Genomic DNA, 27,734 nt, shown 5'->3' with positions numbered 1-27,734 from the left:
AAGCTACTAACCTTTAGCTGCTGGCTTCCCATTGCTAGTCACACCTTAATTGGAGTTTTAGGAGCAACTGCTTTAGTTCATACCATCAAGAATGATACAACCCTGATGCTGAATCTAGGTCAGAGAAGCTGCCCACTTGTGAGTTAAACTTGCCCCTAACAACCAAAAACTGGAGTCCAATTCCTACACACAAGAGACCTCTTGAGAATACCGTTACCTGACTTCTATTTGTCGGCATGCTCAGCTAACCATGTTGAGGTTTCCACACTGCTCCATGGAATTTAAACCAATAGAGAAAGCAATATAAAACAAAGCATTAAACAGTTGTGTTACATTTTGTGTGGGTGTTTGGATTTGTGGAAGAGAAGGGAAATTTCAGCATTTTGATTTGCTATTTTACACTTTTTTTTTCCTTTTTAAAATTTCAATTGCAAGGAAATTGAGTCAAGTGAAGTAAAACAGTTCAAACAAAAACATGTGAGAACACATTTTTCAAGTATTTTGTTCTCATGATACACAGTTATATGCCATTTTTTTTGTTTTTACACCATCCTCCAATAAAACACACTAAAATTGTGGTGTATTTCTAGTTCAATTATTTAAATTCATTGTGAAATGACTTATGGCTTTTCTGTAATTTTCTCTTAACAATACTTGGTAAATTACCTGTGTTTCTTTCCATTGTACAAATTACTTTTTTTTTAGTGGTCTTTTACTTGTAATACTTGTGGTAAACACAGAGTTTGACTGCTTTCCATTTGTTTGCTAACCACTTCTATCGTTTATTTTTTCTTATTCTAGAAATAAATTCATAACATCTGGAAGTTTTAAAAATCCATTATAAACCCAAAGACTTCCTATGCTGGAAAGAGTGACCTTTCTTCTTACAGAGTGATAGAAATACTGGGAGTTATTAACTTTTTTGAAAATTAGATGAATAACGAATACAAAGAAAATAGATTACTGCATATGTATTTTGTTGGATTAAGTGTTTCATATTTTAAATCACATGCCATTGGTATTTATTAATCACCTACTATATGCAAGGTCCTGTAACAACTACTGTGGGCTATAAAAAGATGAAAAAACCTAAATCTTACCTTAGAGTAACTTTCCTTTTAGTAAGGGAGATAAAAAGCTGTAAATCAAAAGAAACTGACAACCATGGGTAAAAGCAGGGAAGTTAGGGGAGGAGGAAAATATTTCAACAGGGTCAATCAGAGAGATTTCTTATATTAGGTGATCTGTGGGTTGAGTCTTAAAAATGCAGTAGAGGAAAGCTCATATAGAGATGCATCTACAGATATAGGAAAGGTCATGTCAGACAGAAAGGCAACACAAGGAAAAACGTGGAAACAAATAAATATAGGGTAGATATTAGAGAAAGAGAGCTATTGATTTAAGAATGTAGTGCCTAAGTCAGGATGAATTGCATATTGGGAATTATCTAAAAGTATTTTGCCTCTTGTAGGGGTGGGGATGGGAAATGAAAAGGGTGGATAGGGACATGAAAGAATAGAAATAAAGTAATATTAATCTATTCAGTATCACCATCCAGAGATTCGCACTTTGCTAATGCTAAGTGGCATAATTTTTATGTGGAAACATTTTACTTGGAGTGGTTATTTTCATTAGTCAGATGTTTTGACTTAATCACATCATGAAATGTATCTAACATCTGTAAAATGGTGAAGGGTGGAAGCAAATTCTTAGGATGATTCCTGTAAATTTTAAGAAATTCTTATATTATTAAACACCTAAAATTTTCCACACTTTTATTTATTTACTTTTCAGTAAGTTTAAATCCTTGAGGTCTATACCATCATATAGATTCTGTGTCCAATGACCTTAGCAGGAAGGTTGCCTCAGAATTGGGCAGGAACTATGTCTTGTTTTCACTGGCACCTCTCCCCAGATTACTTTGATTTTGTTTGGTTGGCCACCAGGAGTCACTGTGTTGTCCTTTGTATGCCGAAGAACGTTTATTGCCCAAATAGAATTCCATTTTTATCTTAGGCATAAGTGCTTTCAATTTTAAGAGGAGCTACGTGCGTCCTCTGGTTCTGGAGGCCCCACTTAAGCAAACAAAAATGGTCTTGGACCACACTCTTGCAAAGATACCTTCATTTTAGAAATCCTGTTCCCAGCAGTCTTCCATAGGCCCCAAAATGGCAGAAAGAGAATGCTTAATAGTTTAAATACTCCATTCCAAGCCCATAAATTTTTTTCACATTTCCAAAATCCTACTATGTTCAAGGGACTGCGCTGGTTGCAGTGCACGACTTCAAAAAGAGGATGAGGTGATAAATAAGAATGACATAAATAGGAATAAAATAAATACATGAATAAATATAAATATAAAGCTATTAAAATGGCATTGCCATATGAAAACTAATATTCCAGAGGGCTGCACGTGGATCCTTGGAAATAAAGGAGCCCATTTACCATAGCTCCAACCCACCCAAGAATTTAATGTTGGTATTATTCCCTAGACCAATAACATACCTAAAGACAGAGCTTTTTAAAACTCAATTTAATGCAAAGTCAAAAATAGAGTCTTTAGAAAATTAAAACAGAATATTTTTTACATGAACACTAATGCTAACCTGAAGACAGTTTAGTTGTATAAAGTAATAGTCATAAAGTTAAACAAGGAAAGGCCACATATTCATTTATTTTGGGGAGAAGGAGGCAGATAGTTCAAAATTTCTGTGTCCTAAAGATCCAGATTTAGGATCTTTTAATGGAGGCACACATAGCTCCCGCCCCCCAATGGACATATGAATATGAAAATATTGATAAGAATTAAAGTCAGTCTGCATTTGAAGCAGATAAATCCAACAAGCTCAGCTTCGGCCTATCTAATGCTTCTATCTGTAGATCATGATTTGGGCCTCCTTTTTTATCTGTAGACAGAGTTGGCTACATTTGAAAAGCTATTGCAGCTGTGTTGGATATTGCTGAAAATTCCTAAGTATGACTCAAATGACAAATTATATTTGATACAGAGTCTAGTGGGATTTGCAGAGAAGAGCTTCAATCCTGAGAATGAATAAGTTAACTGAAGACCCAACAGGGAACTCCTAAACTCCTACAAGATGTTGCATCCAAGCCTCCGTCACCTTTGTGGCAAAATTTATAAAGTAATCACACTGTTCAGGGATGAGTCAGTGTGTTAGGTAATGAGATGAATTTCAGTTTTCTATGAATTTTCAAGTATAATTACCATAATAATTATGATGGCAAATGAATCATCACCGATTCATAAGTATATAAAGACTTCATTCAAGAGGACATACTGACAATGCTTCAGAAACTTTCACATAAACTCAAACATGTATATTAAGGCAACTTCCACGAAACTGTACTTGCTCAAATTTTTGTCAATACTTAAAAGTATATATATACAAACATACACATAGACACACATGTAAACACATTCAAACACATATGTGAATTCTCCTGCATGCCCTAAGATCGGACCCCATCATTCAGTATGATAGGGTTATACTGAATACAGTATACAGTACTTACTCAAAAAATTTTTAATTAGAGCAATACTGGAAATTTTATAAAATTACATAAAAATTAATGAGAAGCCAGAAATCAGAAGAATAGCCATTTTTAAATTGGCTGTTAACTCTGCAACTTTATTCTTTCTCTTCTTTCCATCCTTTTACAATCCTCCCTTAGAAGATATACTAAATTAAGTGCCAAATTTGTGTTCACCCAATTCTTAAATTGCATAAAAATATCTTTACCACAATCAGTGACTAATCCAAGTGGAAAACATTTGAAAAAAAAATTGGAAACTGTGCTATTTAATTCCAATCCCAGTGAGTAATTTTGAGAGTCATGTAACCTCTTTGAACTTGGTGTAATTTTCAGTCGAAAAACACAAAGATAGAAATGCAGAACCTCAGTCGTACCAGCAAAGGATATAAAAAGAATAGACGGGAATAAAGCTATTTAGTGTTTACAAAATGAGTATGTGGTAGCACACTTCATTTTACTAAATGGCAAGGAAACGTGAGTCTTGTCCGTAAGTAAAACTTCTAGGCTAGAAAGAACTAGTTATCCATATAGTTCTATGGGAACAAGAATAAGAAGACAAATAATCGGCCATAGTAAATCACTCAAATATTTGCCTATCATGTCCACTACCGATGTCATTGCTTCAATCTTGGATTTATCTATGGTTATATATGCCAAGTTCTTTATCTACACCATGACATTTTTTTAAAATGTTTATTTGTTTTTGAGAGAGAGAGAGAAAGATAGAAAGACAGAGTGTGAGTGGGGGAGGGCAGAGAGGGCGGGAGACACAGAATCCAAAGCAGATTCCAGGCTAAGAGCTATCGGCAAAGAGCCCGCCATGGGGCTCGAACTCACAAACAGTGAGACCATGACCTGAGCAGAAGTCAGTTGCTTAACCGACTGCCACCCACCCACCCTACACCCAACCACCCTACAACGCGACATTTTTCAACCATATTTCTAGCTCAACTACACACATAGTGGTATTTGTCCAAATTCTTTTAAAGGGAACACAACTCTCCAAATGTGTTTTCACACATGTAAACTAAATAACTGATCCATCTCTCCACAAATAGCAAAGAAAATCTGCATTGTGTTTTACAATTGGATGACAAATTCCCCTATTTTAGGGTGCAATTCTGCTATGGGTTTGGTATATTTTTAGGTGAATCCTGTCATAGATACATTTTAAAGGGCTTTCCAGTGATTTGAAAACATATAGAAAATGTCCATAAAAATCATGTATCTCCTTGGCTTAGAAAAAGAAATCACACAATGAAGCAGTACAAGGAGACAGTTCTCTTCCATGTGTTTCTCATGATGGAGATAATTGATTTTCTTATTGCAATTGTAGAGAGCACTGCTGACATTCCCTGGTCTACTGAGTTCATCACAGCTGTGCTGATGCGTCTCTCCCAGGCTGCGTTTTCCACTGAACTGGAAGAGATTCGAATTTTTGGTTGATAACTTGCCACACCCTCATTTTGCCTCATCTTTCCAATCTCTCTCTTTGTTCAAGGAGAGCCAGATTCATCAGTGCTTTCATGGGTGCTGGTGTTTAGATTTGTGTTAAAGCTCCAAATGTAACGCAGAGAGCAAAATGACATGTCTGTGGGAGCTGGTTAATATCAGTGGAGTCACGGGATGTATGGAAAAGAATAACAAAATGCAATTGAAAGGGTGTATGTAATGTCTGAAATAAAGCATAGAAAACATTATTTAAAAATAATAGATGTAATTTTTCACACTGCAAAATGATTTTAGTGAAGAAATTCAACAAATTTCAACTTTTATTGACCATCTAAAGCAATAAAATAATAAATATAGATACACAAATTTTTTATGCAACTGTCAAAGACACCTAGAGAAAAATGAATCACATTTCTGGCTTAGTTTGAATGCAAGATCTTTTTTTGTTTGTTTGTTTTGGTTTGGTTTTTGTTTCTAAGTATAGGATGAAGGTTATTAGAAGACACAAAGATGTATGTAACAGTCTTTTCCCCAACATCTTCACTGTGATCCAGTAAAACAACTTGCTTTTATCCCTGTTACTTTTCTTTTCCCCTCAAGTGATGATTCTCCAATCTAAAACCAGAAGACTCGCAAGAGATTGGTCCAACCAGTTCTCTTTTCCTGTCAGCAGATGATGTCATCTACACTGGGACATCTCTGTGCTTTTTGTAACTGGGCCTGGGAGGCAAGCGTACCACTCTCCATCCTTACAGAATAGATATATACCTGAGAATATACACAGAACATGTAAATTGAGTAAACATTGAGGAACATGAATTGAGAGAAAGAGAGAGATGAAGGCAAGTTTAAAGAAGGACAGTTTTGAGCTGGGTCTTAGAGAAGTGACTTCCATGAATTGGTGTGAGGTGGAGAGAATTTTCTGGGCACATGGACACATGCAAGGGGCCACAGCTGAGTTAACATGGAAAAAGTAAAATAAATACAGATGACCTTGACCAGCATTGAAGAGCCCAGGTAGAATATACAGGTGACTGGTGACTAAGGTATAAAGAAATATCCTCCTTACTAAAAATATCTTGATACTGCAGACAAGCATGCTTTTCTGGAAAAGACTTACCAAAGACTTACAGATGGTATTTGCCCCTCTTTCAAATATGACCCAGAAATTACTCTTTAGACCCAGAACTACACTGAAAGCTGTGTTAACATGGCCTGGAAATTATACATATGAACATCTAAATTTGGAAATATTTATATCAATCTAGATAAAATGAAAACTTCTACTGGTACTCTTTTGATATTCCATGAGATAAACCCTTTCCCTTCTTGTTTCTTACAAAGTCAAAACATGAAAAAGCTAAATGTTTCTCTAGAAAACTCTCTTCTGGCTTTCGCAAGCAGCATGAACATTTGAAATCTCACAAGAAATCGCTCTTTGGCTTGCCAAAGACATTTATGAAAAATAGAAACAGCTACTGATAAGTATCTAACTTTTAAGATGCCATGCAAACATAGCTCAGATACTTAGTCTTTTGACATTCACCTGAAACTGACTTCTAGGACCCAGAGCGGGTGGATCAGAAGGGACAAACAGAGGCTTTTCTTTCAGTTAATCTCTTACAGTTCCCTACTTAAATTGAGTGAGGGTGGATTCTGGCAAAATCCCAATATAAAAAAGTTCTAGGAAGATAAGATTTGCAAATTAACCATGCCCAAGAAAAGGGCATCAGGCAATTTCTCCAAATCAAGCAGTTGTTAATGTTGTCAAGCAGTTGTTAATTGTCAGGCTAAATGAAAAATATATACATTTAATTCTTTCATCAAAACACAGGGCAGAGCATTTGGGCATATATTCTTTAAGTTATATAAACATATATGTATATGAATAAAATATGTAGCAAATTTGTACACAAACTGATGCACACAAACTCCAGATGTATTCTTTTTCTTACTTTGTGGGTTGTGTCTTCTATAAGGGGAAAAAGACATATTAATCACTTCTTTTACTGCTAGGGGATGGGTGCTGCTCTCATATTTCAGAAAGGGGCTGGAAAGTGAGGGAAGCCAAACTTTTTCCTATTTAAGGCCAAAGCAAAGGAATCTCAGTGGCTGAGTTTTATGACGGGCCCGGTGCTGAAGGGCAGGGAACATCTGATGGTGCTACTTTGAACTGCTTTTCTTTTCTCCTTTTTGCACAAAGAGTCTCATGTCTGATATTTAGACATGATGAGCTTTGTGCAAAAGGGGACCTGGTTACTTCTTGCTCTGCTTCATCCCACTGTTATTTTGGCACAACAAGAAGGTGAGTAGGTACCGCTTTCAAGAAACTTTATGGGGTTTTTGTTTTTACTTCTCCTTACAAATAGGTATAAGGGGGAAATTAGTCTCTGAGAAGCGAATTGCATCTGTAAGCTCCCAAATGGGAACGTAAAACTGACCGTGATGGTGCTTTTTACACTTGCTTAGAAAGAATGTTGTCATTTTTGTATTTAAAAGTTTTCTGGCTGTCTAAGATAAAGATGTTCTTGTCCTAACTCATTTTCATGTCAGCGGCACTGGAAACTTTTTAAATGGCTTAAAAAAAAGTTCCCCTTCTGGATTGTTAACATCTTGGAATGCTTCCTTAGGCAGTCTGGAAGTTATTGGTCTCTTGTAACACTTTTACACTCTTTTGTATGCTGGATTCTTTGTAAGGATAGAATACCGAGCATTGTTTTCTCAATAAGATAGTACATTTTAAGGACAGCATGCATTAAGAATAATCTAAAGGAAAATAGACACTATTATTGTTATTGAATAGATTTCTATAAAATGGCAACAAGCAAGTATCTTCAGTGTTCTTTAAATGGATTCAAACTGCTAAAAATGTTTCATCACTCCTATATTTATTCTGTTTCAAGCACTTACATGGCTGATTCATACATGTTTTCTAATAACTTATTGCTAAGGATCTAGTGTTTTCCACACATCCTATATTTTAACTGCATTTGCATTAATGAGGATAATATTTAAAAAATGTTTTCAAAAAAGTGTTTTCAACAGGAATATTTGACTTTTCTGCAAACAAGGTAAAAAGATACTGGTGCTGTTTGACTTCAAAAAGTTGATGTATTTTCTAATAACTGCAAACATTGGTTTTCCTGCTCTAATTTCCCCCAAACCACATTTGTTTTCATTATTTGATTATGTGAAAATATTTCTTTCAATTCATATGTTTCTCATAGTCATGAAAATGGTGGGTGCTCTGGGATACAAACTTTCACAGACATAAATACTTAATTGTTAAATTTAAAGATGTTAGAAGAAATCATTGCACATCAATTTCTATTTGCACATAATCAGAAAGATTTCCATATCAATCTAATGTTTGCAAACGTGTGTCTGAAAAGAGTTTTTGTGTTGAATTTCAAAGCTTTGATGTCCTTGAAAGTCATATATAAGTGGGGGAGGGGGCCGAGGGTACACCGAATGACATCTCTTCATTTGTGATCAGCCTGTGGCCACCAAAGAAAAGAAACATCAATATTGCTTGCTCCTCTCATTTCCTCTCCCCTTTATTCCTCTTTTCCCTTTCCATCCCCTCCTTTATCTCCCCACCCAGTTGGCTCTTTTGAACCTCCTCCCCCTTTTCATTCCTTCACTGGTCACCCGCCTCCCCTTCCTAGGCAAGCCCATGTTTCCTCATGTTTCCTGCTTCTCTTCCTTGACCACGCCCTCCCTGGTCCCCATGTGTCCTCCCTGCGCCTCCGTCTCTTTTCTTTCTTCTTTCCTCTTGCCTCCTCCCACTTTCTTTCCCTAGGACTCTTAATCTTCCTTCCTTTTTCACTCTTCTCTCCTTCCTCTTCCCATTTTGTCCTTCCCAGAACCTGCTACAGCTCTTAGTCCTTGGCAAGTGTACCAAATGCCTACCACTAGATCCCCAGCTCNAGGGGGGGGGGGGGGGGGGGAGAATCACAGAGTTGCCATTTATTGGAAAGACTACAAACTTTTGGTGTTTCGTTCAAAAGATTGACAAAATGTTTGCAGTTGATGCAAAGTGATGACAATCTTTTATCAGCACCATGTCTGTTTTACTACTCCATCCAACTTTAGAAGGGGAAAAAAGTGTTTAATTCCTTTATTACCTCTACATCACACAAGTTCTTTTTATTTTTCCATTTCTCTTTAGCTACAGCAAATAACCAATTGTTATGAAATTTTGCCATTACATTTGTGTGCTTTTGAGATCAAAAGTTGAGAGGGACTTTGGTCAGCTAATGATTTTTGTTTGTCATGAGAAAAAGTTTAAGTATTTTAAGATAGTAAGTACTTCTTGTGTTCCCTATAAATTTAACAAGAAAATTCTGCTGGTGGATTAGCTTTGTGGAGGTTACAGAAGGCGGCTGAGTATACAGCATACTGAGAATAGTAAAATATAATTCTGGGATATGGGTTTCTTATATCTGTCCTGAGAATCTCAAAGAGAAATAGCCCAACCCTAAAGAATACTAACTTCTAGTCTACTCACACAAGTTTTCTGAAGCATAAAACACGTCCCTCCCAAAGAATTTTGGTCCCTTGACAAATTTATAAAGTTCTATTTAATTCATGTATTTTATTCCACCAATGGAGAAATGTGGTCTGTTTTATATTTCCTGTAGTTTATAAAGATGCCAAATTTTAAGCACAAAGACTCGCCACCTAGCGGCTGACAGTGTTACCATTTACACGACCAATGCCAACATAAATGTTACCCAGCTGGATTCCATATTTTAGAATGAGATTTAAAAACATTACATGTGTGAATTTTAAATATGAAACATTACTTTCCTAAGGAAGTAAGTGTATTACTGATAAAATACTGCCAAACACGCATACAAACACATGGTAGCAATATTCAAAGACTGGAAATGAGCTTGAATGTTATGGCCATTTTCAAAATTCCACATTTTGAAATAATAGATATTATTAAGTAATAATGCTTCGTTAGGGTAAGGAGATAAACTTTATTTTAATTAAAACTGTTCTAATGAAATAGCTTATATTTTGCTACCATGACAATTCCACTGTAATAATGAACTGTGGGACTATAATTGTTTTAGGATTACAAAATAAATGGATTTAAGAGAATCAGTTCCCCATTACAGGTTATGAGAGTCTATTTTCCATTATGCTTAAGGAGAGAGTTTGTAACCCATCAAGTAGCAATCTTTGAGTTGCCCCCCAAATTAAACCTATCTAATGAAGAAAATATGGCGTAACATCATGAGAAGCAATTCTCCTTCAAGAGGAGAGAATGCATTATCGCTCATGTATTTCAGAGTCAGTAATCCTACATGGGTTTAGTGCGTTCGTTGAGATTCTACAACCAGGAAATGACAGGGTTAAGACAAGAACCAAAATCTGTTAAATGTTAGGCAATTAGAGAACACAGAACATACATTAAATCTAGAGTATCTGACTTTGCTCATTCTTGTCACTTTGTCGTTGAAAGGGAATACTAAAAAATTGCATACTATCCTAGAAAATATATGAACGAATGCATTTCTAAATTCTAAAGGGGAAAAAAGGTAGATTTTTCTCTGCTTAACACTCTACTTTGAAATGGTAAATCTATTTTTAAACAAGAGAAACAGAAGTCTCAGTTACGATTTAACCAGAAATTATCTTCAGTTCTGTACTCATAAACATTTTAAGTAAATAAAGTATCGATACAAAGTTTTGTGTTTTTCATTCATGACACCTTGCATTTTTTACCATCCACAGAGTATTCAACATCAGATGATCTAAAGACACATAGGTAATTAGATCTTCTGATTAAATTCTGGAATTAAACATCTCACTATCATAAGTGGAAAGAGTAAAGTCACTGAAACATTTCTGGGAAAGAAGGAAAGACTGGGATAATGTGCCTTTTGACTAATTCAGGTTCCTGGGATTGATGTCTTATCTCCAGGCTTATATTAAAAGGTTAAGAACGGTTGGCTGTGAGTTTTCCAGGAGTAGAATCAAGTAAGAGAAAAGCCTCTGTTTTCTACCTACAGAGTCACTTGCCAGACCTTGAGTGGTCACTCAGAGAAGAGTGCCATCTACTGAAACCTCATGGTTTTCATTGCAGATGACTCTGGTGCAAACTTCCAGAGGTTTTGTAGCCCAGTCTTTTATTTTGTAACATCAAATGATATCACCACCTTGAAGTCATTAAAGTGGATTGCTTAAGAGTTAAAGTTTTAAAGATGAAAGATGTTATTGCCTTTGCTGGACATGAAGAACATTTGTAAAGTTTCCAGGTCTGCAATAACTTTCTGGAAATGTCTCAGTGTACTGTTTCTTGTAAAACAGTTTTCCCTGGAAAAAAGCTCAGTTCCATTGTTTTCCACACNCTTTTTTTTTCCCCAAAAAAAAAAAAAAAAAAAAAAAAAAAAAAAAGAAGGAGAAGGAGAAGGAGGTGTAGTGCAAAAAAATCCAGCATTTTCAAAGGGGGAACTTTGCCTGTTTCATATCAAAATGACAACGGAAAAAATGAGATAGCTACTCTTACACAAATCATTTGTTAACTGCAGCTTGAGGAGTTACATGAACCACTAGAATGTCTGTCTGTGTCTAATGAAAACACAGCAGAAGTGAATTCCTTTCAGATTAACTAATAAAACCCTTGTATTTTCCATGACTGGGGTCAAGAACTGCCATTTAAAATGTAAATTAATGAACAAAATGAAAAGTTCAAAGAAGAGGGCCCAAGTTAAAATGCCCAAAAGATCTAAAAATCAAAGACAAAGGATCCAGAACCTATTAAAAGTTAAATTTGCTTTGAAAACTTGCAGTGAGAAATTCCTGTTACAGTGAAATGGCATTTGTTTTCCTGAAACTATGCTTTCTATCATATTTAGTGTGGAGGATGACAAAAGTGAACATGTTTCTCAAGGGAATTAAAATCAGAGTAACACTCTTTGGAGCTGCAGAGTATGTTCATAATGTTCAAACTTAGAAGGGAAGCTCTAATGAAGTTAGGAGTTGATCAATATGAAATATTTAGAAAAATAGATTTTCAGAATCAGTATCTTGGTGAGACACCCTAATTATGTTTTGGGGGGTTTTGTTTTCGTTTTTCGCACTGGATACCTAAACCTTATCTGTTTGTCCTGTTGCTGTGAGAATCAGCCTGCTCTGTATACAGTAAAATGTATGCTGGGCTTCCCAGTCACACGTTAATCATGTTGGGGGTCTGTATCCCATTAGGGGAACCTTGGAGACATATATCTCTGTTTCATAAGGTCAGGAGAAAATAAACAACAGAATTGAACTCCAGATGCTATCTTCTTGTTTTGAAACCAGATAGAAAAATATTCTGGAGAAGAATGTTATCCCTTAAAAAAAGAAAAGAAAACAACCCACTGTCATGTTTAACTCTGATTTTAAGCTTGCAGGGCTTAGAAATCATAATGGGATAGGGTTTTGAAGTTGCCCTTGAAACTGCAGGAAGAGAATACAATATAGGAGTTAAGAGTATCAAATTTAGAGATAACTTTCCCAGGTTCAACTCTTAGCTTTGCTTCTACCACGCAACCTTGGGAAAATTACTAAACTTCTCTGTGTCTCAGATCACTCAGCTGTAAAATGAAGATTATGACAGCACTCACCACAGGGCCTTTGGGAAAATTAAGTGAAACAGATGTTCAAAGCATTCAGAACAGTGCCTACCACATAGGCAATTATACCAGCTCTGCCTAGTATTAGTTTTACTGGCAGCGCAAAATAAAATTACTGTAGGGAATTAAAGCACTTAGTGGCTTAGTGATAAGGAAAGTAAGATGTAAAATCTTGGTGATGAGATGTAAAATTTGAAAATGTTTGCCAATTTTAATAAAATAAGTAGAATATATTTTCTTCAGTCTTGCTATAATTTACTAATCAGTTTATATTATAATGCCATTGCTGATTGTCAGATGCTTTGAATTCTAACACTCTAATTATTTTTATTTTTCACAGGACAAAATGTTAATCACCTTAAAGGAAATTACTAATGGGAGACATAAAAATCATATATCTATAAAGAATAAAACAAGGAAACATCTAGAAATGATGATTCATTAAGCTTTTTGTTTTGTGGTTTTTCTGGTGGGGACAAGAATAATCAGGATCCACCTTGGCCATATAAAACATTGTGAAATTGAAGTTATCCCCCTAGATAGGATGTATAGATATTTCCTTGAATTTCTTTTTGTTAACTCATCTAACATATTTTAAAATGCTCTGGTAGATATAAGCAGCAGAAACATATTTAATAAAAATGTATGTTTTCCAAAAAGTATCATTTAAAACCAAAACATATTTCAGTTGGGAACTATATAAAGTCTACATATTCATACTTACAAATATTCAACTTTCTCAAATAACAGGGAAAGAATGTTATGATAATTTGCATATCACATCTGTTATTTTTAATTTTCAGATTAAAGAACACCTTTTCCCAGAAAAGAATTCAGTAAGAAGAGAAGAGGAAAAAAAAAAAAAAAAAGAAACCTATCATTCAGGCTAAATTAACAATTTGATTGGATGCTTTGGGACATATTACTTTTACTCCAAAAATGGAATTAAGACAAACATAATTTACATTATTTTTTAGTCACAACAATAAAACTCTAGCAAATCAGCATAAATTAACATTTAAAGAATGGAAACAAAAACAATAAAAAGGAAAGTGTTATGCATATCTAAAAATACTAGATTATGTTACTTGGTTTTCTTTCTCTTGAGTTTTGAAACAGAGCTAAGCAATAAAAGAAGCTAAGAGTGGATTATGTCGTTTACTAACTTCATTTTGTTTTATAATTTTGATGCCAATAAGGAGATGATTTAGTCTAATGCATTGTGTGTGTGGCCACAAATAAATTTGAGGACTGTGTTTTGTAATAAGGAACAAAAACATCAAATGGCGTGAGAGGTGGAGTTTAAAATTAATTACATATTGGAACAGGGAGACTTAGTTTAAGCAATAACAGTAAAGGAAGTAATTGGAAAATCTATTACTTGTCCAATAGAAAAATGAGATTATTTGTCTTTGATTTACCATTTTGAATTTCTCAATCCCATTTTCTAAATGCTACAAGTGACAAACTAGAATATTTTATTCCTCTCGAAAACAAAACATTCTTTCCCCTGACTCTCCCATGCTTTTCCCACACACTATTAGACAGAGGTACTAAACCAGAGGGCCCTGAGACATCTGTGTAAGAGGTTTAGCTTCTTGCACAAAACAAGAAATCAGAGGAAACTGCATGAAAGTCTCCATTCTTTCAACAAAGGTGACTGAGATAGAGCAACAGAGAAAAGTCTGACTTCCAAGCACGTTTCTATGGAAACTGACTTGAGGAGAGCCACATTTCTTTTAAACATGTGAAATAAGTATGGCAATAAACAAACTGCATTAATTCTTATTTTTCAAACATCCCAACTTTCTTCTTTATCCTTAGAACAATATCACTTATGAAAACAGAGATGTACACTAAGGTAATTCAGCCTTTATATTGAGACCTCTGTGTTTTTAAAAGCATAATACACATGGTTAATAATAAGATTTGGAAACAAGAGGCGAAGTAATCATTTTCATTTAGATAACATTGGGTTTAACCCAATTCTAGCAAATTCATTTCTACAATTTTAAAGAGTCAAAGACTGTGCTTCCTTAATAGTTTACTGAGCAAATGGAAAACACTATTTTAGTGATGTGATGATTCTTTGAATGAGACATAGACACAGGAAGATGAATATACAAGGAAACTTTATGTTAATTTTAGGGCAGATTAAGAACTTAAGAAAAGATATTTAATATATGAGATGCTTGACTCTTACTTTAACTGTTACTATCATTTGTTTTTCATAAATCATTAGTATTCAATATCTAAGTTTTGTAACATAGGTCCTGTGTTAATGTAGAAAGATATTCCTGATCCAGAGACAAAGACCTGAAAGAATCATTAGTATAAATTAGTAGGGTTTTTTTTCCTTTTTTTCCTCTCCTTAGCTTTACTGAAGTATTATTGACAAATAAAATTGTATGTTTTTAAAGTGTACAACATGATGATTTGATAAAAACATACACTGTGAAAAATTACCACAAATGAGTTAGCTAATAGTCACCCCGCATAGGTTCCTTTTGTGGGTGGGGGTGTGTGTAAACACTTAAAATCTCTCTTAGCAAGTTTTGAGTATACAATACACTATTATTACCTGTAGTCAACATGCTGTGCACCAGTGGTATTGTCGAGAAGGCTGGGGAGCCTGAAATCCACATTATGAAGGGGGAAATCTTGAGCTAAAACTAATCTTTGGGAATGTGACATGTAATGTTAATTTAGAGAAAGTTTTAAAATGATTCATTTTAAGAATGAAGCCAATGCTAAAACTGAAGAATGTGTTTCATGCAATTTTACTAAACAATCTTCCATCTCATTAAAACATTCAGACTTTTTGTGAAAAACAGTGTACTTAGGTCCTAAATATAAAATGCCAGTTCCATTTAGAGAAAAATGAATTTGATGCCTCTACCCTCTCTTATTATTTTTGTTCATAATAATATGAAAAAAATTATGCTTTTCTTAAGCATGTCTTTCATAACACCATTTAAATAGACCTACTTCATTTGCATTAGGTAAGCATTTTGGCATTTAGCTTTTAGGCTCACTAAGTAGAACAGAATGCTCCTCCAAAGTCTTGGATGATATTTGTTTCCAATATTCTCATATATCTGCTTCAAACATGGAGGAAGAACTAGAAGAACTTTTTTAAATAAACAGATTCTTGCCTTCTTAAAATTGCAATTAAACAAAGAAACTTTCTTTTATTAGTTGTAGACCACACTGGATAATTGTAACACAGTGAGAACAGATTTTACACTTCCTAAATTGATCAAGAATATTGCGCTAGATCATGAAGGTTGTATCTGTACACAAAAATGGAAAGGAGGAATGGAGGCAATTTCAGTATGCTGTAGAATCTATAGGTTCTGCAAATACCTTTTTGTGTGTGAACTTTTGCTAAACTGGCAAAACCTCTGAGCCGAAAGTATTTAGCATGAACTTAAATCATTATTACTTCAGATATGAGAGGATGTAGAAATGGGACCTTATCAAGGTGATCTTCATGGTTGTAGGCAATATCCAGATGGAAAAACTTCAGGACCCCCTCAAAGACATCTTGGTCACAAGGCAGCAAAAATATGGTTGTTAAACCACTTGCTTCCTCCCGAGCAGGCCTCTTTCAGCAGACATTTTAAAGATCTTGGCTCTTAGAAAATAAAATTCCACTGTTTCCCAAAAATATAAATCCTGAACAGTACATCATTTGTTGTTTGTAAAAATTTTTGCAGATGTTTAGAAACTTCTTACTTATTTACTCAAGTACTGGCAAGCTATCATAGTAATCCTCAAGAACTAAAGTTGTATTTAACCACAATCCACAGCTAATGCTCTAAGAATTGAGTGCAGGTTTTGTTTTGGCAATCCCTGAGCTGATTCATTGTTAATGGCTGCTGAAATGTGGGTACCTTACATATAATTAGGAAAGAAGTTTAAAACTTTGGTTGAAGCAAATTTTTGACCATTTTAAGTCACAAATGCACATGGTCATGATTCATATATTTCCTTTTTATTTTTACTTATCCCTTGCCCACATTTATTTTTAAAAAAACACTATTTATTTTTAGTGACTTGGAAATCCTTTTACATCTATACAGGACATACCATATATTATGTCATATCACGTTCACGTACTAATGCCCGATGGAGCGGAATGATATTCAATACGTACAATAAGCATGGCTAAGGCTTTCTCAAGAATTTGGAAGAGTTTTATGCAACCAGGAGTATCTGTTTTCCACTGAATTTCTTAATTAGCTTAATAATATCCAGAAAGTTTTCAGAGTTAGTGACAAAATCATCATTATAGTTTAATACTCTTATCTACTGTTAAAGCAAAGGATGGTGATGGCTAGAAAGGCTTGTTTTCAATTACACAATGAATCAATACACGCTTAAGTGGTTGGTATTAAATTCTTACTATAATTTAAATTAAAACACTTACTGGCCTTAAGGAAAATTCACTATGACGTGCCATTTTGAAGTTTATCGAAAGATTTCGTATTTTAAGCAATCTCTTACCAGTTAGCAAATTCTGAGGAGAGAATGTGATGTGCTTGGTAATTTAATGTGTGGATTCTTTTTTTTTTTTTTTTTTGGCAAAATCATTCTTATAAGAATATACAAGTTAGTTTACTAAAAGGAAGACATTTTTTGTTTCAAACTAGCTCCACTTTGGTTATTGGAAAATCGTGAGAGCGTGACAAAAATCCTATTTCACCAAAACATAAGATAACATCACACCCTATCTAACTTATTTTCCAGCTGTTGATGGAGGATGTTCCCACCTTGGTCAGTCCTATGCGGATAGGGATGTCTGGAAGCCAGAACCTTGCCAAATATGCGTCTGTGACTCAGGATCCGTTCTCTGCGATGACATAATATGTGACGAACAAGAATTAGACTGTCCCAACCCAGAGATCCCGTTTGGAGAATGTTGTGCAGTTTGTCCACAGCCTCCAGCAGCTGTGAGTTTACAAAAAATCTGTACATCTTCAAGAGTCATGTTGTAACACATGAATAGTTCTTATATCATAGAAGCCTGAAAGGAAAAGAAAGTAATGTCTGCCAAACAATCGTGTTGGTATTACAAGTAAAAGGTGAACATTCTGGCTTAAAACTAGGGATTGGCTATGATTTGGGATAAGAAATAAATATGCAAATTGGGACACACTTCATGGGAAAGATGTTCTTATGTCTTATTTAATCTGTACCTTTTCCATTTATTAGCCTTCTCGCCCTCCTAATGGTCATGGACCTCAAGGCCCTAAGGGAGATCCAGTAAGTAAACATTCTTCAGTGGGTTGAATTGAGTTCCTTTAGTAGTTTGCTTTTTTCCTTCTTCCAACAGCCTTTTCATATTTGAGTTTTCATCATTCAGATACTTCTTTTACTACTATATATTTAAATAATGACACAAAAGAACTCAAACTGAGAATCCATAATTGTACATGTGAATATTTAAATTTCCCAAACTTTAATAATATCTTCACTTCCAATATCAATTTGAAAAATAAAATATAGGTCAATATACAATACAATAAATCCCACTGAAATTATTCACGTGATTTCGATAAAAGTGTATGAATTCTCGAGAAAATATATATCACATATATTGATTCCTCATCTTACAGGGCAGAGAAGCTCCAATTCGGTAATGATTCTGAATCACTAGGATTTTACACTGTTTTATGAATTTTTGTCTCTGATTCTTTTAGGGCCCTCCTGGTATTCCTGGGAGAAATGGTGATCCTGGTATTCCAGGACAGCCAGGTTCCCCTGGTTCTCCCGGCCCCCCTGGAATCTGTGAATCATGCCCTACTGGTCCTCAGGTAATAAATTCCTGGACAAAAACATCCTCCCCACCCCCTTTAAAACTACCTACTTCGTTTTCTTTAGCCTATGTTACATCTCACTTTTGTGGATTCCTTACATCTATTCTCTGACTTTATGTATTTAACAAATTCTTATTTAGTGCTTCTAAGTGAGGAGCAGTAATTTAAGTGCTTTATAGATTTCACTTTTTCTCAAAATGTCAGTGCTGCTACTATTATCTCAGCAAAATTTCCCAACTTCTCAGCAGGCATAAAATATATCACTATGGTGGTGAAATGAACCATTAACTTCCCAAATAATTAACCTGGAGTATTCAGGAAATGCTGCAACTGTGCCTTATTCTATTCATAACCTTAATGGTGAAGCCTCTGAAAGTCTGGACAAAAAGCAGCTGAAGAGCTGCGAGCACTCCTTGTTGACTTCAAGTCAACAGGATTATTCAAGCCTATGTAGCTACCCTTGCCAAGCCTTCAGAGCACATCCTGCTCCTCCTAAAAAACATGACAACCAACTAACTCTGCATGTAAAGCAGCTAACCAAAACAAATAAATAAGACAAAATGTCTGCTACATGGGGTTAGGAGAATACGAAACCACATATGCACAAATCACTCTGAGTGTAAAAAAAAAATGCTGTTCAAAATTCAATTCAACAGAAAGCAAAGCATATCATCTAACTTATTCTTATCCTGGTACCAGACATAACTCATTTGTACTCCTGAAATTCAAAACAAAATAATCTGCAAAGAAATCCAATAAGCAAATTAACTTTTCTCATATTCTTGTGCCTATTTTCTATGGGGATGTTTACTTTGGGAGGAGGTAATTTGATAGGCATGTAAACCAGAAGCCAGGGGACACAAATTTTACTTGCATCATTAAATGTTGGTAAAGTAATTTGACCTCTTCATTTTTTCTGCTCAAAATGAGAAGATCAGACTATATGATCTCAAGGCTCTTTCAACTAGTATATGATCAAATAGTATATGATCTTATATTTCTAATGCTGCGGACATAACTTAGAAATAATAATTTGAGTGAGATCATATAGGAACAAATTATTTGAGATTAACATTGCATAGACTTAGTTGAAAGATCTGTGCATCTCATAAGGAAGTATTTCTGTAGGGTAGCTACTCTCCAAAGCTACAGACAGACAGATCACATACTCTGACATGCAGAAACTTTTTAGCAGTGAATCATAGATGTTACATGCACCTCTTCTAAATGCTTTTGGAAGGAACTATGATCTTTATATCAAAATGATCATATCTATCTGTTCTCTTTGCTGCAGAACTATTCTCCTCAGTTTGAATCATATGACGTCAAGTCCGGAGTAGTAGGAGGAGGACTTACAGGCTACCCCGGGCCAGCGGTATGTACAAATGTTTCTCAGCATTTTAGAGCTTTATTTAGCTTCCAGTCTGTTCATTCTTGAGTGGTTGTTTTTCTAGTAATACAGTATTACTGCATACTTGTACAAAATAGCTTATTTTCCATTAAGGCTGGGAATACACACGGTAGGATTCTCATGATCCTTCTATCCGAATTCATTTTTTCCTCACCCCCTTTCGTCTCATGCCTGTTTTGTCACCCCTTCCTTCTTTACAGAAACACCCCTACCAGGGGCCCATCTGCCTTCATGGTTAGGTCTCACACTCATATATTCCCTACTTTTAACCAAATTTTGTTATTTTTCAATTTAATTTCCCCTTTTTCTCCCTAAGTTGTTCAGAATCTTCTTTTTATGAGCTTTCATCAATTAAATGTTCCCTTCTAGATGATAATCTGAGTGAGGAATTGTCCAGTACTACAATCTGCCTCACCTAAAACCCTAAAGTCGAATACAAATATTTCCAGAATTTATTAAATCTTTAAGTTCTTCTATTACAATTGGTAGCTATTTGCATTTTACTCAAAGGATTTCCTTGAATGTAAATGACCTGGGGTTTAAATAGAAGAAAATCATTGAAACCTGGGCACCTTGAGATGATGCATGGTGTCCCGGGCAAATGATCCTTACTGTAGGATAGGTTGTCAGGAAAAGTAACGTGAGGAAAATTATGCCTTCCCTGCCAGTAACAGGTGTGTAAATATAAATGAAACATGACACTGGATTCTAAGGATTATAGACAATTGCCCCCCAGATCATTAGACACCACATCTGTGACTTCCAAAACTAGAGAAGACAAAATGTTAATGAATATATCCAAATGGCCAGTTTGGAAAGACCCTTAAAATTGATATAAATTATAAAAAGAGAACTTTACAAATCTCTAAAGTTTTGGGGGATGTGATTTTTTTTTTTGGTTTTTTGCTTTCGTTTAGTTTTCAAAGCCAGAAGGAGGCCTATATTTTTTAAGTTTTTATTTATCTATTTTTGAAAAAGGGAGAAAGAGAGAAACAACACAAGTGGGAGAGGGACAGAGAGAGAAAGAGAGAGAGAGAGAGAGAGAGAGTGAGACACAGAATCCAAAGTAAGCTCCAGGCTCTGAGGTGACAGCAGAGAGCCCAATGTGGGGCTTGAACTCACAAATCATGAGATCATGACCTGAGCCGAAATTGTACTCTTAACCAACTGAGTCACCCAGATGCCCCAAGATGGAGAACTGTATTAACAATATAAATATCTGGTCTTACTCAGCTTAAATCAAATTATGAATCCTAATTTTTAATCCTATACATAGTTTTTACTAAAAACAACCCAAAAACTAAAAAGAAAACACTATTTATTAACGTTCCAGAAAAGAAATTATACGAGAAAATGTAATTATAACCTGTAGGTTTGTATCTTTATTGTCAGTATTTAGAAATAGCATGCTACAAAACTGAAGGTTTTCTAGTTTAATCTGTACTCTGAGCAATGATAAATCAATTGGTTATTATTGTAATGTGTCATTGTTCCATGTATGATGATTCTCATATGGACATCTAGATCTGCATGTCAGCATAATTCAGTGATGTAGTTAAGAACTTCTGGGTTGATTTACATCATTATTTTTAGAAACTTGGATTTGCAGTTTGCAGATAAATATTTTTCTACAGGGAGTTGGGCTGGCAGGCAAATAAAAGAAAATGCTTCTTTCACCAGTACCAGTTTCATCCTAATATTACAGGGACTCTTTTAGCATTTTGCATGGATTTTTCCAGATTTTGAATTCCTTTTGGGGGGATTATTAATAATTTTACCAATAATTTTTAATAATTCTGTGGAAATTCCACTTAGAGTGATGTTTTTAGTGATATCTTCACTGTATACCTAATAAAATTAGTCATATCCATGAATAGTTACCATATAACAAGGTATGCTTTTCTTATTGCTTTAAAATATTTTTAATGTTTTTATTTATTATTGAGAGACAGAGGAGACATAGTATGAGCATGGGAAGTGAGAGACAGGAGGAGACACAGAATCCGAAAGAGGCTCCAGGCTCTGATCTGTCAGCACAGAGCCCAACATGTAGCTCAAACTCACAGACCGTGAAATCATGACCTGAGGTGAAATCGGTTGCTTAACCGACTGAGCTACCCAGCTGGCCCAAATTCTCACTGTTCTGAATGTAGTCATTTCTAAACAGAGGTTTTTCTTTGATGCCTGAATAAAGTGTATTTCAGCTGCATTTAGTTTGTATTTATTCTACAAATTTACATTCCAGGGTCCCCCTGGGCCTCCTGGTCCCCCTGGTACATCTGGTCATCCCGGCGCCCCGGTAAGTAGAGCCATTGGTGGTGCTTTCTTTTTTCATGCATATTATATAAATGAAGGTAACATGGATCTTGCTCTAATTTCGCCATTCCAGCATGCATAATCACAATTCAGTAGAGAAACCACAAGCAAAAACTATCATTTCTTCAAAGATGTGGGGCTTTCATATGTAATTCCTTTCTACCAATAACTATGAGCAATTAAAACCTTGGTAAAATTAAGCCATGGGCTTTGCAAAGCCAGAAGGAGAACTATATATTTTTTAAGTTTATTTATTTATTTAGTTTTGAGAGAGAGAGAGAGAGAGAGAGAGAAAGAGAGAGAGAGAGTGCACAAGTGGGAAAGGGACAGAGAGAGAGAAATACAGAATTCAAAGCCATAGGCTTAATGTGCATGTAATATGGCTCCCTGTTCAAAAAAAATTCAATTTCATTGGAATGGAGTAAATAGAATGGAATAAATTTGCTTTATTCTGATCTGCACATTTTTTATTTCAGTATTTATAAATTGGAATAAAATTCACTCACTGCCTTCATGAATCCTGATTTCCTACTGTCTTCATGATATAAATGCCTGATATGAATATTACATTACTTTTAAAATATTTGCACATTATTCTACCCACTAGGGTTCTCCAGGATACCAAGGTCCCCCTGGTGAACCTGGGCAAGCTGGTCCTGCAGTAAGTAACAATTATATCTATATTTAAGAAATTGACATATAAAAACCACTTTCATTTTCTAAAACATAATCACAAGTTCTAAAATGTATAGGTTAAATTTAAGCTCAAATTTTAAAGTAATAACTGATTTTTTTTATGATAGTTGAACTAGTTTCAAAGATCTTTTGGACTCATTTAATGGTTTAGATTTCTTAGAGACATTTGCTATTTAATCTAGGAATTTATTGGCTAATTAGCCACCATAATAGTTTACCTCCTAGTGTGGATGCAAATCTTCTTTCCTTTAAATATAGATTTAATTTTCCTGTAGCCAGTCAGTTCATCTTCCTATCTACTCTTCTGACATATAATTTTTAAAACTTAATTTAACAGAAATAAACATAATTTAATAGAGCCTTCCAAAAAAACATGCTGTATAAACAAGCAAGTGAGGTGAAGTTAGTTTAATATTTCAAAATATTTGGAAATACCTAGATATCAAAGATTCAATATCTTACAAAATATAAAAGTCCATATTGGTTTATACATACACACACGTGATATAAAACGTGGATACATTAAAGAGTAAAAACTTGATATAATATAGGCATAATATTAACTCAAAGTGTCATTTTCAAAATGAAAAATGTTGAGAGTATTTTCTAAAAGGAGGTTCCTTTGAGGAAAGCACATAATATAATACCATCAAATGTTGTAACAGAAGAACCTACAGATATATTTGTATTTTATTTCCTTATTTTCAGGGTCCCCCAGGACCCCCTGGTGCTATAGGCCCATCTGGTCCTGCTGGAAAAGATGTAAGTTTTTAAAGATTGAATGGGGATATGTCAAAATTCAGGTTGGAATATCGGAAGTGGCATATATTGTATACTAAACTCAGAAAGCCCTCACTCAAAAAATTGTGGCTTATCCTAATGACATTTTAGCTCATATTAATTTTTGAACATGTAGTATTTGTATAGCTATATATACATTATTTTTTGAATTCCAAACTAACAGAACCCCTACATGTGCTTCTTCAGTGTCAAGAAGACCCATCCAGTGAATATATCACTTAACTGAAGGAGAAACAAGTATCTTCTCTCTGCCTCTTGTAATGGACAAATTGATATCAATACTTTATGAATGCGGAAACTTAAAAGCACCTTCAATATTGTGCCATTCTTCCTCTCCCATTTAATTTCCAATGGCAAATTTTTCTCAGTGGATTGAGAGATAGTCATACTATTTCAAGGAAGAGTAATGCCTGCATTATTCACAAGTTCATATGGAGATGGGAGAGGCCCTCCCCGTTCCTTCTACAAGGAAAGCTGTCCTAACAACTATAGGCTTAGCTTCACTTTCATGAGGCTTTGGGGAGAAAAAAACTAAGTAATTAGTTGGCTAATTGGCTACAATGTGTTTACTCTTACACAAGCATCTATGTGTTTTTTATTTCTCCATCTAGGGGGAATCAGGAAGACCTGGGCGACCTGGAGAGCGAGGGTTGCCCGGACCTCCAGTAAGTCCAGTTTCTAACGAACTAGTTGGAGTAATCACAATGATCTTAGCTTGAAAATGATCATATAATTAAATGGGATTAAACTTAAAAATAGAAGACATTTTACTGTTGCATTGTGATTCTATTTGAAAGTTCCTTAATATCTTTTCTCTTCCTTATTTTTAGGGTATGAAAGGTCCAGCTGGCATGCCTGGATTTCCTGGTATGAAAGGACATAGAGTAAGTAGAGTTTCTAAACTGACTATAAGCTGTTTCATTTAGTTACGTTTACTTGCCTAACCAATTTTATTGGGTAATTGAGTATGTGTCAAAAATATACGTATATATTTTTTGACAGCCAGTTGATTTGGTTTTTTATCTATCAACTTTGTTGACCAAACCAACTAATTATTTTACAGATAGATTAAACCGATTTTAAATGTATGAAAAGGCTTGGGAGAGAAATATTTAATTTTCTTATCACCACTTTCAGAAAAAAATGAAAATATATTATTGAGAACTAGACGTTATTCATGGACCTAGTCAATGTGATTTCCAATTGAATCAAGCAACTTTATTCTATGCAAACATTAGGTAGAGTCAACCAACTGACTCCCAAATCTAACAACTTAATAGAAATAAAATCTATGAAGCTGATATTTGCTATAGTTAAGGCAACTTCCTAATTGAACTGAATTATACTTGCTAATTAGTTAAGATTTTTTACCATAAAATCAATGTCAAATGTCTTCAATTCATTTAAAAGAGCCTTAAATTGTTTATGTCAATGGTGAAAATAGTGCTGTGTGGTAAAAACTAGTTATGAAAAATTCAATGTAAACTTTTCAGCCATTCTGGATAGTTAATAGATCTTAATATTTTTACTACTTTTATACATTTTCTAGGGCTTTGATGGACGAAATGGAGAAAAGGGTGAAACAGGTGCCCCAGGATTAAAGGTAAATCAAAAGAAAATCACACTTTCATAGGTAAATTCATTGAGATGTTATAGCTATAATAAAGATTTATATTTTGGGGTTAACTTTTTTCTGAAATTTACCTGAATTTTGTACTTTGGGAGATAAACAATAGTGACTAGTTCAGATGGTCTATTCAAGCTTCCATGAAAGCTGATGCCTTGAACTGTCTCGATTGGAAATGATTGTGCATCTCTGAGTAACTCATTGATACCTTCTGTAAGTAGTAAGATTACATCCTCAAGTTTTCAAAATGCAGATTGAGATTTATGATACATAAAATGCTAACAAAAATTTGATGCTGCTAAAACGTACATCTTTTTCTTAGGTTCTGTAATATTCTTCATAATATGCTGTGCTTAAAAAACTATAAATTGCCCTCCCCGTTCTACAAAATGTAACACATTTTACATGTTTCTAGGGTGAAAATGGCCTGCCTGGTGAAAACGGAGCTCCTGGACCCATGGTAATTCCATTTCTCACGTAATTTTCAGTTTTATTTTCTTAGACTCCATCTAAAACAAAACTTGCCTTGCTCTTTCCCCAGCTGTTCTTACACAGGTCAGGTTTAAAGAACGACCATTCTTTCCATTTTATTCTGTAGGGACCAAGAGGAGCTCCTGGTGAGAGAGGACGGCCAGGACTTCCTGGAGCCGCTGTGAGTTCAGCAACCCGCACTGTTCAGCTCCCGCCCACAGTCACGGATAAGGGTCTCAGCCAAGTTTTCAGGCTGTGACAATCTTGTAGAAAATCTTCTCTATAAAATAGCATTTAAAGAAACCTCCATAAAATTTTAGCCTTAATGGTAGAGAAACAAACAAGGGTTTTATAGATATTACCTTTTTTTAAAAACAATTTTAAGTGTTAATTTGCATACGTTGTTAGAACCATATTCACATTCGGTTGTTAAATGCAGAATCCAGTACTTCCACATCAGATCATTTCCATGTACATCAGAATTTTAATAATTTGACTCTAAAAATATATACTTGATAAGCAGATTTGAATACACTGGAGGAAACGTCAACTAACTCAGTGGAATCAGAATTTTAGTCAGAACATTACTTGTGACTAGCTCTTCATAATTAAGAAGATATTTGAGACAAAATTCTCTTTTTAGGGGGCTCGAGGTAATGATGGTGCTCGCGGAAGTGATGGACAACCAGTAAGTAACTTTTGATCTAACCCTAAGTGGCTTCAGGGTAGTGACTGATTACACGGTATGGAATGTTGGAATGATGTGAATGTATAGTGCTTACAGTGTCTGTTAACAGGGCTTGACAATTAAGAGGGCCCTGCAAAATAGATAATAATGTCACCTCTATTTTATAAACAAAAGTATGAGAGCTCAGGGATATGTAAATTGCACAAAGTCACAGAATATGTGGCAGAAGCATTTTACTCTCTCTTTACTTTATCACAGTGTTTCTCCACATAACACTCATCCATGAATGATAAATACTATTTTATCTGCATAATAGTCTTGTATTGTGTATGCCTACACAATACACAATACCCGAATTGTGTATGCCCGAACTTATTATTTAGTAGTTTGTGTAGTGTTTGCTCTTGTTATACTTAAGAGCTCTTGAAATTATATTTAATTTTTTCAGGGCCCCCCTGGTCCCCCTGGAACTGCAGGATTCCCTGGTTCCCCTGGTGCTAAGGTAAGCATGTGTGTCTATAATGGGATATAAAATAGATCTTGGGGAGTATAACAGAAAATCATTGGATTGCTTCTTGAAAATAATTTTCTCTTTGTTACCCATCAGGTACATGTATTTTTCCTACTCAACTTTTTAAAGCCTCGTTTTTTTATTCCCAAATGGGTCACCCCTGGCATTCAACAATTCTGATATTTCTTCATATGCCTTTTCTCTTTCCCCAATCTCTTTCTAAAGAGCAGATAACATAGTCTCACACATAGTTACCATTGTTCTCTGCCTTTGTGATTAAGGATTCTTTGCTTTTGATAGAATATACAGTCCTACTACTTCAGCCTTTGGGAGATGGGTTCGAACTAGCTTAATGATTAGAAATGGCAAGAGAAACTGACTACTCAGGGTTTTATCCCTTAGGGTGAAGTTGGACCTGCGGGATCTCCTGGTTCAAGTGGCTCCCCTGGACAAAGAGGAGAACCAGGACCTCAGGGACATGCTGGTGCTCCAGGTCCTCCTGTAAGTAACAAATACAGCCATTGTGAACTGTTGCTACACTTATTTCATGAAACCATGAAACGTTGCTATGGATTAAAATATGTTTTTGAAAAAATGTTGCTTGGTCTTCAGAAATGACTTCACTGTGGTAAAAATTGATTAGATCAGTGCTAAAAATCATGTTTTTGAGGTTTATGCGCTTCTAGATTTATGAATTATTCATTTATATGACCAAGTGAAGTTGAGGATGTCTAGTTATCGGATACTTCAAAG

At 35.0% G+C, this 27,734-nt stretch overlaps 1 protein-coding gene across 1 annotated transcript in view; it reads left to right on the top strand.

Moving 5' to 3' along the window:
• Positions 1-7,109: 7,109 nt before the first annotated feature.
• Positions 7,110-27,734, top strand: part of COL3A1 (collagen type III alpha 1 chain) — a 40,446-nt gene continuing 19,821 nt past the window's right edge. The window contains exons 1-16 of the mRNA XM_077780199.1: positions 7,110-7,312; positions 17,391-17,593; positions 17,856-17,906; positions 18,344-18,457; positions 19,755-19,835; positions 22,117-22,170; positions 22,795-22,848; positions 23,592-23,645; positions 24,296-24,349; positions 24,515-24,568; positions 25,234-25,287; positions 25,727-25,771; positions 25,910-25,963; positions 26,426-26,470; positions 26,919-26,972; positions 27,384-27,482. Of these exons, the coding sequence (XP_077636325.1) occupies positions 7,234-7,312; positions 17,391-17,593; positions 17,856-17,906; positions 18,344-18,457; positions 19,755-19,835; positions 22,117-22,170; positions 22,795-22,848; positions 23,592-23,645; positions 24,296-24,349; positions 24,515-24,568; positions 25,234-25,287; positions 25,727-25,771; positions 25,910-25,963; positions 26,426-26,470; positions 26,919-26,972; positions 27,384-27,482 (1,149 nt within the window). The 5' untranslated portion in view covers positions 7,110-7,233. The remainder of the gene's footprint in view (positions 7,313-17,390; positions 17,594-17,855; positions 17,907-18,343; positions 18,458-19,754; positions 19,836-22,116; positions 22,171-22,794; positions 22,849-23,591; positions 23,646-24,295; positions 24,350-24,514; positions 24,569-25,233; positions 25,288-25,726; positions 25,772-25,909; positions 25,964-26,425; positions 26,471-26,918; positions 26,973-27,383; positions 27,483-27,734) is intronic.

The sequence above is a fragment of the Crocuta crocuta genome, unplaced genomic scaffold (genome assembly GCF_008692635.1).
Source record: "Crocuta crocuta isolate KB4526 unplaced genomic scaffold, BGI_CrCroc_1.0 scaffold38, whole genome shotgun sequence".
Lineage (NCBI taxonomy): Eukaryota > Metazoa > Chordata > Mammalia > Carnivora > Hyaenidae > Crocuta > Crocuta crocuta.
The sequence above is the reverse complement of the archived record's forward strand: the minus strand, read 5'-3'. Positions and strand labels throughout refer to the sequence as shown.